Source organism: Camelus bactrianus, chromosome 3 (genome assembly GCF_048773025.1).
Source record: "Camelus bactrianus isolate YW-2024 breed Bactrian camel chromosome 3, ASM4877302v1, whole genome shotgun sequence".
In the NCBI taxonomy this organism is placed as follows: Eukaryota; Metazoa; Chordata; class Mammalia; order Artiodactyla; family Camelidae; genus Camelus; species Camelus bactrianus.
This window is the reverse complement of record NC_133541.1, coordinates 92,834,499-92,848,649: the sequence shown is the minus strand read 5'-3', so window position 1 is coordinate 92,848,649 and position 14,151 is coordinate 92,834,499. Positions and strand designations below refer to the sequence as shown.

The 14,151-nt window shown below is 34.4% G+C and overlaps 1 protein-coding gene across 8 annotated transcripts in view; it reads left to right on the top strand.

Moving 5' to 3' along the window:
- Nucleotides 1-14,151, top strand: part of RAPGEF6 (Rap guanine nucleotide exchange factor 6) — a 197,873-nt gene that overhangs the window by 107,979 nt on the left and 75,743 nt on the right. For all 8 annotated transcript variants that reach the window (XR_012505623.1, XM_074360608.1, XM_045507759.2 and 5 more), the window contains 6 exons: nucleotides 1,608-1,766; nucleotides 2,347-2,499; nucleotides 6,468-6,632; nucleotides 9,172-9,279; nucleotides 10,831-11,034; nucleotides 13,827-13,935. Coding sequence is in view for 7 of the 8 variants with exons in the window: in XM_074360608.1 (XP_074216709.1) it covers nucleotides 1,608-1,766; nucleotides 2,347-2,499; nucleotides 6,468-6,632; nucleotides 9,172-9,279; nucleotides 10,831-11,034; nucleotides 13,827-13,935 (898 nt within the window). In the remaining variant the exon portion in view is untranslated. The remainder of the gene's footprint in view (nucleotides 1-1,607; nucleotides 1,767-2,346; nucleotides 2,500-6,467; nucleotides 6,633-9,171; nucleotides 9,280-10,830; nucleotides 11,035-13,826; nucleotides 13,936-14,151) is intronic.

Here is a 14,151-nt window from a genome sequence, read left to right as displayed (position 1 = left end):
AACTGATAAAAATTAAAGCTGAGGTGTCAGTCAGTGAATATTGTCATACACTGTTAGTATGAATATAGGGCCTCAAAGTATTAAGTCTCTAACCTACTGTTCCACTTCTGAATGTCTCTCCTCAGGACGCAATATAAAACTCAAAGAGGTATCCCAAAAGATACTCATTACAGCTTGTATATAACAGTATAAATTGTAAATGACCAAAATACATTCCCCAAATAAGCAGTAGTTAAGTAAATTATTGTACAGCTACAGGTTATATGTAGGTTTTCAAGTTACTTTAAGATTTGATAGAAATCTTTGAGGGCGGGGGCCTTATCTCTAGCTTTGTTTACATGCTTTTTTCCAAATATCCTAGAAAATGTCAGGCACATGGGATATACTAAAAAAAAAAAAAAAGTTTGATGAACAAATGAATAGTATTAAAATTTTATTAAAATAGTATTAAATTTTTTGAAAAGACAGGGTAGTCTGAATATTTCAGCAATATGAAATAATATAAACATGGGAGAAAAATACTAAACTTTAAACTTTTAAACTTTTAAATTTTAAACTTTTAACAACAACTATGTGAACAGTGGGATTTTAAGTAACTTTTATTTTCTTTTCCACCTTATTTTGTCTTTTAGTTTTCCACATTTCTGTAAATAAAAATTTGTTGTGTGCCTACTTTGTGCCAGATACTATTCTAGCCACAGCAAGTATAGAGGTGGAAACACCTGACACAACCACTGTCCTCAAGTAATTTGTGCATCACAAATTCCACAATGAGTGTATTTTGCATTTCACATAACTCCCAAAAAGCACACTTTTGAAAAATATTTCTTATTGCCACTGACTCTTTTTCAGGAATGATAATCCAGATTTTCCTTAAATCACATTAAACCTGTTGAAAGTTTAGGCTAGTAAAAGGGATACTAAATGAGAACAAGTAGTCTTTCATTGATACATAGTGGACCTTAAAATATATCTCCTTAAAGCATTAAATACTTCTGTATAAACTGAAGTCAGTATTTTAACATAGGAGCAATTTTGAATATTTTGTTAGAATACCTTAAAATTCAGGCTTTTAGTAGTCTTTCTGAATTAATCTCTAGATACCTTTTTTTTCTTTTGAATGTTTGCTCTATGCCAGGCACTATTCTAACCACTTAGTATGTATAAACTCATCCTTAATTAACACAGAAGTCCCATGATAGGTGCTGTTGTTATAGCCATTTTAGTGATAGAGAAACTGAAGCCCAGAGAGGTTAAATAAGTTGCCCAGAGTCACTTAGCTAGTCAGTGGCAGGCTCTGGATTCAAATTCCAAGAGCCTGTAGTTTTAACCATAACGTTTTTTTGTCTCAGAGTATTTTGGTCAGTTATGAAGAGCCCCTGATTTAATTCAGTGATTAAAAGAAGAAAAAATAAAATAAACTTTAGTGTTTGCATAACAAGCATAGAGTGTTACTGACAGAGTATTTAGTAATATAGTCAGATCTTCTTTTTTTTTAAATTGTTCAAATTCTATATATTGATTGATTCTTTTTCAAAGTTAATTCTTTTTCAAAGATACAACTATCTTTTTTAAAAGATTGTTAAAACCTATCTTTTTCTCTTTAGCTTGACTCATGGTATGTTATTTTAAACGGCACTGTAGAAATTAGTCATCCAGATGGAAAAGTTGAAAATCTCTTTATGGGAAATAGTTTTGGAATTACTCCCACTCTGGATAAGCAGTACATGCGTGGAGTTGTTAGGACTAAAGTAGATGATTGTCAGGTAAGTTTGTCTCTGGTCATGTCCTCTTGTTTGTTGATTTTAAATGGCTGAGCCTATTTTTCTTTCCTCAAAATAAAATGATGTGATTTGAGAATTAGAAGTTTTGAAAAATCACAGTTAATAAAGGAAACTGGATTTTATACCTGACTCAAATATTTGTGGAAGTGAACAACTATAAATTTATTAAAGAGAATATACCAAATAAATGTGGTTTGTTAGATTTCTATCTGATAGTAGCTAACTCAGTCCCTTTTTTTTTTTAATAAAGAAAAGAAATAGGAACTACTGAGTTGCTTGTTTCTAACTTACTCCTGCTTCATGTTTTCTTTGCAGAGGGTCAGTTTTGAGAGAAGTAGATGTCCACTTCTCCTTTTAGAGTAGAATTCAAACAGTTTTAACTTCTTTGGTTTCTTTGTGCACGAATTATTTATTTCACTTTGATTTTTGTTAAGGAATAAAGGGATTAAATAAAAAAGAACTGATGCCACTTGAGTTCTTACCTCTGTGCTCTGCCTTAGTGCGTAGTGATGTATTTATGTATTATAGGTTCATTAATTGTCCCCATGTTGTTCTTGGACAGTTTGTTTGCATAGCCCAGCAGGATTATTGGAGAATTTTAAATCATGTGGAAAAAAATACCCATAAAGTTGAAGAAGAGGGAGAAATTGTTATGGTACATGAGCACCGTGAACTAGATCGAAGTGGAACCAGGAAAGGACACATTGTCATCAAGGTGGGTGTTTTTTACTTACTATTCTAGTTACTGACAGAACAAAGCTTTCATCTTGCTTGTAAGACTTTGAATCAGGTTTTGAGTAGTGCAAGGTAATTCACTAACTTTGGGATCTAATGTAAATAAATGTGTTGGTTCTTTTGTCTTTTTCTCAGTTGGTTTTCGCACAATTTATTGATGAAGGGTAACATTGCCATTTGGTTTCAGTATGGAAGGATATTATTTATAATACACCACAGCTTTCCTTCTCAAATTTATCTTATGATCCATTGGTTATAGGATTAGTTTCATCAAAAACAGCAGCATTTAGAAACAAAACAAATTGAAAGGACCAACCATAAATACGTAAAGAATCCTAGACAATTCTTACTGGATCTCTGTGACACTAAGTTCTTGGAATCTCAATTTTCTTATCTGAAAATGAGTGTGGTACAGCAGGGCTTTTTTAAGAGTAAATGTGGTAAATCACAAGACGTAGCGTGTTACAGAGTCTGAGTATTAATCCCCGTACTATTTTCTCTAACTCCCTTTTTCCCCTTTTCTTTGTCCCCCTTGCCTTACACTCCCCCATCCTGTTTCTTTAAAGACATCAAGATGTAAAGAAGAGCAGTTAGAGTTGAAGGAGAGGAGATAAATGCAGGACCTTTTTTCTTTTCAAGCTCATCTTGGTTGCAGAATAAGTAGATGTGTTATTTTTCATTACAAATGCAGCAACTTATTTAATAAGAGGGACTGATGTCAGATCAGTTCTTCCTCAGGAGGCAGACTATTGCTCAACGCTGTCTTTTCTTTTCCTAAACTGATACACATAAGCTTTCTGTGTAGAGAAGATGAACATATGTGTGGACTTCCATAGGCTGTCTTTTCTATGGAGGCTCATGTTTTTTAATGCTTTGTTTTTTTAATAAATTTTAAACTTACAGAAAGTTGCAAGAACAGTATAGAGCCCACCCTGACTCACATTTCCCAGCTATTAAAATTTCACTGCATTTTCTCTGTTATCATCAGTCTTTTTGAACTATTTGAGAGTAGTCAGCAAATGTGTTGCCTCTTCACTCCTAAATATTCCTGAATTTAATTAATATGAAATGCTTCATTTAATTTTAGGAATTTTAATATTGTGTGTTTTTCCTAAAAACAAGAACCTCTCCTACATAAACTCTATAGAACCCTTTGAGTTAGGAAATGGACATTGATAAAGTAAAACTATTCTGCCCACAGACCCTATTTAGATTTTCACCAACTCTCCAGACATTAGCTCTTTTCCTTTCTGGTTCAGAATCTCATCCAGGAACACAGTTGCATTTAGTTGTCATGTCACTTCAGTCTACTCCAGGAACATTCTTTTCCTGTTCACATTCTCAGTAGTTTTCAAGAATATAGACGTTATCATCTGTAGTATGACCATCAGCCTGGATCTGTCCAGTGTTTCCTCATGCCGAGACTAAAGTCATGATGTCCTGGCAGGAATTGCACAGAATTGAAGTTGTGCTCTTCTTAGTTCATCATATCAGGGAGCTCACATTGTCAACCTGCTGCACCAACAGTGACGTTAACCTTAACCACCTGGTTGCATTGGTGTCTGTCTGCCAAGTTTCTTCACTGTAAAGCCGAGATTTTCCCCTTTATAATTGAGAAGTATTTGGAGCAGAGATGTTCTGGAATAGTGTCAGTCAAACCTCTATCCACTGGTCTTCACTTCCACTGACCACTCCTGCCTGAAATGGTGATTTTCTATTTCCATTATTTCTCTTACACTTAGTCATTTTACTGTAAGAATGAGCAGTCTCCCTCCATTAATTTAATTATATTTGTATGGTCTCATGTATTGTATTCCCTTGCCATCAGTGTTATTATGATCATCAAATTGGCCTAGATTTGAACAGTAGGACCCTGTTAAGGCTGACTTTGTATCCTTTTGACATGACCCCATCATTTTGGGAGAGCATCCTTATTATCAGGCAGAACAGGATGTTCCAGGCTCATCTTGCAGTTTCCTGCCCCAGCTTTGGAATTAGGCATTTCTCCAGAGAGCCCTGAGTCCTAGTGAAGAATAGCATTTAAAAACCAAGATCTAGGGGAGGGTATATCTCAGTGGTAGAGTGCATGCCTAGCACACACAAGGTCCTGGGTTCAATCCCAGTACCTCCATTAAAAATAAATAAAAACCTAATTACCTCCTCCCTCTCCCCCCCAAAAAATTTTTAAAAATAAATTTAAAAAATAAATAAATAAAATAAAAACAAAGATCTGGGCATTCATTCTGTGCATTGCTACTGAGGTGTCATTTCTTCTAGAGCCTTTTATCAGACAGAGCTAGGAAATACATGTATTTACTATAAATTCATACACATCTATAACTTCTTATATGTAGCCTAGCCTACCTAGCTACCGATAACAATCATGAGTTCATACCAGTACTCCCAATTCAAGTACTATACCAGAGTTTTTGGTAGCCTTTTCCTTTCCCTATTTGTAAATACCTTATCCATCAGTGGCTCTAGTTATGTTCTGAATATTTACTTATTTGCTCATCATAAGCAGTCTCTGCCATGCCAGCCATCTCCTGTAGCCACCAACTCTGCATTCTCTGCACCCAGCGTCACACCTTGTTGGATGATAGTGAACACCTTGATGACATGCCTCTCCATGACTGTGCGATTTCTCTTTAAAGTTTTGAATATATGGCCTAGCCTCCACAGAGATCTTGCCTCAGTGATTTAGCTAATCAGAATAATGGCCCTTCTTTAACATGTTGATCATTTCTACCCCTGACCTAGCTATATGTGAACTAAGAACCAGATTTAACATGTTGATTGCTCCCTGTGGGTCAGGTACCCCTGAGGAAACGCAGTTGTCACCCAGATTGGGTGATGTGGTGATCAAAGTGTTAAGTGACCTCAGATTATGATTTGCCTGAATGATAGATCCAATTTGGTATTCTTAGTGTGTTTTGGAGGGTGAGAAAATAGGAATGACCTGCGGATATCTTGTCCCTTAAATGGATTATATGAAGACCCTTTCCTCTAACTTCATTCTAGAGAATTTACATGCCTTATTAGCACTGGGTACCCTTTTATATTTTATAATAGATTCTTACATAAGAACATTGTTCACATTAATGTATGTTTACCATGCATTAATTCTGAACTGTGTAGTTGTTTGGATGAATGGAAAAAATTAAAATATGAGGTTATGGGCAACAGTTGGTTTTTATATTTGGTTTAACATCTGGCTTATTTCTGTATTTGTTCTGTGTACCCACTTTTGAAAGGCTGCAAAGGTAATAAATTTTAACATTGATTCAGAAGCTCAAGGAGGAGCAGTAGATAAATGTTGTTTGCATTTCTTTTTATAAATTGGAAATCAGGCAAGCAGTTAAAACTCTGAATCAATGTAAAAGCTATCTATAGCACTTCTGGTTTCTCTCAAGATGGTAAACTAGAATGGAGAAACCATAGAAGAGGAAACTTCTATTCCAGGAAGTACAACAATAAAACAAGCTATCTTGAACTGCTATGTTGTTGCTATAGCCTGGGGCAGAAGAGAAATTGAGGGTGGTTAAATTTGGAAGAAAGCTTTATTTATTTACTTCTTACTTACTTACTTACTTACTTATCGAGTTCAATTCTCATCTCTTCCTTTCCTTCTCTTGACTTGAGACAGTCATAACATCATCTCCCCCTCCTCCCCCCGCCTCCCTGGTATGATGAAATGCCAATAAAAACAGCTACAGCTGAGTAAATGCTGCTGTGCATGTTTATTCCTCTGCCTTCTCTCTAAAACCTCTGGGTGCTGGTGGACTACAACCTAAGGAAATTACGTACAACCAGTGCTAGGGGTTTTAAAGGTGAAGCCCTGCTTTGGGAACTTTTATAATAGTGTGGCTACAAAGGGAAGTAATCAGTAGGAGTTCTTTGGTTCCTGAGCTATTTATTTTCTAATTCTTCCTTTCTTTCGATTTTTAGGCAACACCTGAGCGTCTCATCATGCATTTAATAGAAGAACATTCCATTGTGGACCCAACTTACATAGAAGATTTCCTATTAACTTATAGAACATTTCTTGAAAGTCCTTTGGATGTCGGGATCAAACTGCTGGAATGGTTTAAAATTGACAGCTTAAGGGATAAGGTTGGTTTTGTAAAGGACATAAAAGTGATTTTAGCCTTTAAATTTTGTTCCCCCCAACCTTTTGCAACTGATAAATGTTTATTTTGATAACAAGATTCAGTTCATCTAAAAAAGTTAGAATAGATACATCTCTTGCTTAGTTACTTTTATGACAAAATAGCATGTTGAAAGTTGATATTTTGCCTTTTAAAAGGCAAAAACTGAAATAAGACTGTGGTATAGCTGTAAATTCAAAAACATAACTGTACTTTTTGCACTTTATCAAAATATTTGGTTGTTTCTGAGATCAGTAAAACATTTAGAAGTTTTTTAATAATTTAGAAAGAATATTCAAGTAAATTTTTGTCAGAGGGCTTAGATTGTTTGTAAAATAGAAATTTATTGACTTTTCTGAGTTAAAGACTTTATATAATCATTTTAAAACAATTTGTTTTGACTTTAACTTACCATTAATGTGACTTATTTAAATCTAGCTCTGAGTGTATTTCTTGCATTATTGTTTGCTATTTTAAATAGATTATCTTTATTTTATGAGGTGTTTGTACATGGAAAGACTAGTAGTACCTCAGCTACTGCTATGTTAACTACCAATAACTATCTCAGTAACTGGTAGGAAGTTAGTTATTTTAAGAAAACTAAAAGTAGGGCCATAGTTGCCTAGTATGTCTTTCTGAGTTATGCTTTAAAGGAAATAAATTAGATGTAGCTGAATTCTGTGGAATTCTATTACTTAGGAAACAAACGTGTCCAAAATTACAGGTTTGCCTTTTCCCTGCTTTTGGAGTTGTATATAGTTACTTAGGTTGCTGAGGAGATAAAATTCATGCTAGAGAATGAACAAAAATATGATTTAGGAACAACTAGATATCTACATGTAAAAGAACAAAGTTTGACCTTTAGTTATAGTCAGTATTAACTTAAAATGGATCAGAGACCTAATGTAAGAGCTAAAACTATATAATACTCTTCAAAGAAAAGAAGGGGTGAAAAAATCATGACCTTGGATTAGGCAGTGGTTTCTTAGGTATAATACCCAGAGCACAAATTTGAAAAAAGGAAAAAAATAGAGAAATTGAACTTCATCAAAATTAAAACCTTTCTACATCAAAGGAGCTATCAAGAAAAGCAAGACAACAAATAGAATGGGAGAATATATTTGCAAACCGTATGTTTGATAAAGGCCTAGTATCCAGAATACGTAAAGAACTCTTACAACTCAACAACAAAAAGACAGTACAATGTAAAAATGGACAAAGGACTTGAATAGACATTTCTCCTAAGAAGATATGTAAATGGTCAGCAATCACGTGAAAAAGATGTTCAGCATCATTCATCTTAGGGAAATGCAAATCAGAAGCACAGTGAGATTCTGCTTCACACCCACTAAGATGGCTTAAAAAAAGGAAAAGGAAACAAGCGTTTCAGGGATGTTGATGTGGAGAAAATGGAATTCCCATATGTTACTTATAGTAATGTAAAACGGTATAGCTGCTACGAAAAACAGAATTACCATATAACCCAGCAGATCTGCTCCTTAGGTATGTATCCAAAAGAGCTAATAGATGTGCAAACAAAAGTTTTTATACAAGTATTCATAGCAGCACTATTGATGATAGCAAAAAAGTGGAAACAACCCAAATGTCCATCAGCTGATGAACGGATAAACAAAATGTTACATAGCCATATAAGGAAATAATATTCAACCATAAAGAGGCATGAATTGCTGATGCTGCAACATGGATAAGCCTTGAAAATATGCCACGTCAAAGAAGCCAGACACAAAAGGTCACACATTGTATGAAATAATCCAAGTAGGCAAGCACAGAGACCAAAAAGCAAATTAGTATCTGCTAGGGGCTGGAGAGCAGGCAGAATGGAAGGTAACTGTTTACTGGGATTGGGGTTTTCTTTTGGGGTGATGAAAATGTTCTGGAGATAGTTGTACACCATTGTGAATATACTGAATGGCGCTGAATTGTATACCTAAAAGTGGTTAAAATGGTAGATTTTATGTGTATTTTACCACAGTTTTAACTTACATTACTCATATTGTTAGTTAGGCACGTTATTCAGTTCAACCTCCATTTGTTAATTTTTAATTTCTCTGTTAATCTATGGCACAAAGTAATAAATCAGTTCACAACTTTGAAAATTCACAGTATTTTTGATGTTTCAGAATTTTGGTTAAACATACTCTCAGTTAAACACTTTTGATATGATTGCCTGCCCTTTGAAGCTTGTAATTTAAGACAGTCTCTGAAATATACATCCCATATACTTCTTATATGTTAGCATACAGACTTGTGTTTTCTTACTGAGGGCACAGAGTCTTGACTCTTACTTTGTGTACAAAAGGAAGCAAAAGGTCAAACTAAACCATGCCTCTCTGTTAGAATGAACTTGTGTGTGGCAAAATGGGAAAAGGGGTTAGCCATATAGCTTAGTTCCCCCTCAATTTGGAACATGCTTTTGGAATCTACTTTTGCAGAAAGGATGCCACTGTTATAATCGTTATGCTGCCTCTTCCATGTTTCCACAGGTAACACGGATTGTACTATTATGGGTAAATAATCATTTTAATGATTTTGAAGGTGATCCTGCTATGACTCGATTTCTGGAGGAATTTGAAAAAAATCTGGAAGATACAGTAAGGCTCAGAAGAATTTTATCTTCTTCAGAGTTTAGGGTTTCTTACCTTACCCCTCTTCCAAAGAATAGCAACTCAGAACAGCTTTCATCTTCTCCTCTGTCTTGAGTGTCTGTTCTGAGAACTTCCAAATCTGTATTCTAGAATTCTGTTCATCCTCTGCCACTCCAACCCAAACAAAAATGCATCTTCCTGACTCTTCACTGATTTGGATATACACATACTGAGACTTAACAGGTCTTCTTAAGGCCTCTTAATATCTCAGGGTCTTTCATAGTAGCCATTTATAAGTCCATTTTATTCTCCCTTTTAGATACAAACTTGGAACTGCAACTGGGTTGTCTGCTCCAAATACCTTGAAATTTTAGGAATAAATAATAAAGCAGGTCAGAAGTCAGATTGCCTAAATTAACATTCAAACTCCACCACTTGCTGGATGTGGGAATTTGGACTAGTTGCATAATCTTACATTCTTTGGTTGTCTTATTTTATAGGTAGCAGCCTCTAGTTTATTGGGACTGTCATAAGAATTATAATGAGCTGATAAACATAAGAATCTGCAAACAAAACCTGGCGCATAGTAAATGCTCAAGAAGCATTGTTATTACTCATAGAGTAGAAGTGGAATAAAGAAGGGGAAATTGGCAGATATTTCTGTCCTTTTCCTTACCCTTTGGTTCCTGTAGCCTTTTCAGCAGCACATCTGCTTTATACAAATCGGGGGGAATGGACAGGGAACTTGATGAGGAGGCTGTAGAGGCTCACCAACATCATTTGGATCTTCCAGTGCTGGCTGTGTGAATATTCAAGGAGCTTATGGAAAATAGAAACTGCTTTACGATTAAGGGATTTTTTTTTCCCCAGTAATCAAGTCAGTCATCAAGTATTTATTGAATTCTACTTTATACTCCAAGCTGGTTATGTAGGATTGGAACAGGCGTAAGACATGTTTCTTGCCCTGAAAAAATGCTGGCTGCTTGTTATGCACATGAGATTTACACTTATTACACAGATTGAGAATAGTTGAATATTTAACTGGTTTAGAATATGAAAGTTTGAAAGTTATTGAGTTATAAGGAAGATATAAAATAGTATAGAAATAATATTTCTGGGAGAGATGGAGACTTGAATATTAGAGAGTATTTGGAAAGGTGATTCAAACCCTTTAAGGTTTTAAATAAAGGTTTTAGAAAGTTCTGGTTGTATATCACAGCCAGAAAATAAGCAAGATAACAGTAGAGTATTTTACAGGAAGGCTCTGAAAATGAAGATTTTTTTTTTGTTTTTCCTCTCTAAATGAGACATCACTTCGAAATTTTTTCTAACCTGTGATTATCTAGAAGTTTAAAAAAAAATCATATTAAGAGATCCTACTCTTGAGAGTGCCCTAGGATGGAAGGTTTCCCTCCTTCAGTTTTATTTATCCCTGCTTACGTGTTCTTTACTCTGCTTCAAATACAGTTCTAATTCTAATAATTTTAGGTGAATTTTTAAAGCTTTTAGGAGTAGATCTATACATTTATATACATCTTTCCCTTTTCCGCTTTCTAGAAAATGAATGGTCATCTCCGGTTATTGAATATTGCCTGTGCTGCAAAGGCTAAGTGGAGACAGGTTGTGCTGCAGAAGGCTTCCCGAGAGTCCCCTCTGCATTTCAGCCTTAATGGAGGGAGCGAGAAGGGATTTGGTATTTTTGTTGAATGTGTGGAACCAAGTAGCAAAGCTGCTGATGTGGGACTGAAACGTGGTGATCAGGTAAGTAAATACCCAACCACTTTAATTAAAACCTTCGTATAAGTAATATGTCTGCTACTTTTTTTCTCATCTGATATTTCTTCAAGTAAACATGATCAATTTAAGGAAAAAAAAAATTGCAGCCTCTTTTTAGAGGTGGTATTTTTAAATGGTTTATTTTAAAAATATATTTGTCATATATCCGTTACTTTTAATGGAAAATTTGATATAGTATATCCAGAAACAGCATGGTAGTCTGGTCACCATCAACCTGAATCGTCCTGCGCATCCTCCTAGGATAGGAATCTGTATCAGCTGGCAACTTCACAGTATTCCAGAAATACCAGTATGTGAGTTAGCACCCTTGCATGTTTGGAAGGAGCGAGCACTTCTACCCATAGCACTCTAAAATATGAATGGCCAAAGATTACCATCATAAATGATGGTTTCTGTCTAAATAAAGTTTATATGGTAACAGAACTAATAGCATTAGCAGAGTTAGCCAGGTAAAGGACTAGGAAAAGGAAGGAGACACTGGGAGGAAGTTGATAGGGATTTGTTCTTTCCACACAGGCATGAGGTAACCACAGAACAATCTATTTCAAAATGTGATTACCGAGAACCTTGTTACTAAAAGGTTAACATGATTCCTCTTATTGATCGTATTAATCACATTCTCCAGAGATGAGGTCTGGGAATCTGTATTTTGAAAAAAGCTCTCTAGATGATTCTGATGCACACTGAAGAGTGGTTTCTCAAACCTAGCTGAATCACTTGGGAAGTTTACTTTTTCCATTAAAATTTTTTTGTTTCATTCATTCATTTAGAACGTGACTTTATTTTGCATTTAGCCAGACTGTACTATCTTTTTTTTAAATTATGAGGGCATTCACATTATGAAAAGTTGTATACTTCGGAATAGCGATTCTCAGCCAACCATGATTTTGTCACCCAAGAGACTTTTGGCAATGTCTGGAGTTATTTTAGATTTTCATAACTTGGGAATTACTACTGGCATCTAGTAGTAGAGGCCAGGGGCCAGGGATACTGCTGAGTAGCCTGCAACACCCACAGCAAGGCAGCGACACAACAGAGTTATCCAGCCCAAATACCAGTCATGCAAGGGGTTAGGAGACTGACATAATTAGCTGAACTTACATCATAATAAAATATTTTAAAATTTTAAAATAAATTATGTAATGAAGAAAAAAAACTCATATAGAGTTTTAATGATATCCTTCCCTTAAGGGAGCTTTTTAAATTAAAGATTTCTGGGCATTACTCCAGACTACTTATTAAGTAGTACTCTAGTAACTAGGAACTTGGAGTCATTATATTAATTGTTCTAGTATTTTCTTGTAAACATGTTCAAGAATCTCATTCTTCACAGGGAAAAAAACAACAGTGAAATCCAATGGTTTCATTCTTGAGAAGATAGAAATGTATCATGTTTTTACTTCTTCCCTCAGTTCTCTTAATTATCTGACATTTTAGATCTAGATTATAAGTCATTTTTTCACATTGTGGATCTTCTCTTTTAAGAATACTTAGAAGTTTTCATTAAGTTTCATAGACTTAACACAAGCAATCATTTAGACATTTACACCTGCCTTACTGGTTTCACTGGTCACCTCTGCTTCATCTATACCATGTCACCATTATTTTGATTCATCTCACAATTGCCTCTTAGTACACCTCGTACCTCTTTTAGTATTTTTTTCAAGAAGAGCAAATGAATGCTATAGTTCTATGTGTCTTTACGAGTGTGATGATGCTTTTGCTTGGTGGAGCATAAAAATCTTTGACTGCAGTTATTTTTCCCTGTGAACATCGAAGTTACAGAACAGTATCACATCATCTTAGTATTGCACCAAGTCCAAATCAACCTTTATTTTTCTTTTCTAAATCCTTTTGGTTCTCCCCACCAACCTCTGCAGTGATGCTTATAGATTTTTTATTCTGTGTCCTTGGAATTCAAAATTTTCATTAGGATATATTTAAAAAATTTGATCTCTTTTTTTTTTCTTTGCATGATACTAGATAATCCATTTCAGTATGTAGACTAAAGAATTTTATGATTGCTGGGAATTTTGCTTCTGTGATTTTTTGTTGTTGTTTTCTTTTCCTAATACCTTGTTTCTAACTTTTTTTTTTAATCCTTTTGAAATCTTTGTGTCAATCCTTGAGATCTGTTTTCGGTGCTTTTTTTTTTTCTCATTATCTCTTTGTCCTTTTTCCTTGGAATTAGTACTTATTCCTTTGGGATTCTAAGGTACAGCCAAGTTTGGGAAGCCCTGATGTGAAGGATCAGCAGTGTCAAATGGAAAAAGACCCCATCACAACTGTGCTTGTTGATTTTTGACTGCTTGATTCAGTCAGTAGCAGGAAACAGTATTAGATGTATTAAGAGTACAAGTTTTAAATGAATTTGCCTTTCTTTTAAGTGCAGCAAATTTGCATTTAGAATACTTCACTAAAATTTGTTATGTATGTACACAGGCAATTTTTATGAGCTGATATGACATGATTAAAATTTTTCTTTCATATATAAAATATTATGTTAAAAAAATTTTTTCTACATGATCCCAGAGGGAATGAACTTTAAAAAAATGTTTATTAGTAGAGATTTGGGAAAATATAACAATATAAAGAAAGAAATTGAACTGTAGTCCCATTTCTCAGAGAGGCAACAATTGTTCACATTATGGGTGCATTTTACTTGAGTTTTATTTTTTCAACATTAAATCTAAGGTTGCAGGAGTAACTAATACTGTTTCTGTCTTAATTTGTATTTTTCAAATACTTTTCTCAAGATAATGGAAGTAAATGGACAAAACTTTGAGAATATAACATTTGTGAAGGCCCTTGAAATTTTGAGGAATAATACTCATCTTGCACTTACTGTAAAGACCAACATTTTTGGTGAGTTTTGTTGTTTAAAAAAAAAATGTTAGCTTTTTTTTTTTTTTTTTAAGAAGAAAGTCATACAATGAAAAGGAGCATAGTTAAATGCTGAAAACATGTTTCTGTCTAACCTATTTGAGCATTTTAGGAATATTTAGTGTTGAGATATATTATGTATTCTAGAATATTTTTTACTTGTATTTAATTATTTTGATATCATAATAAGGTTTAAAA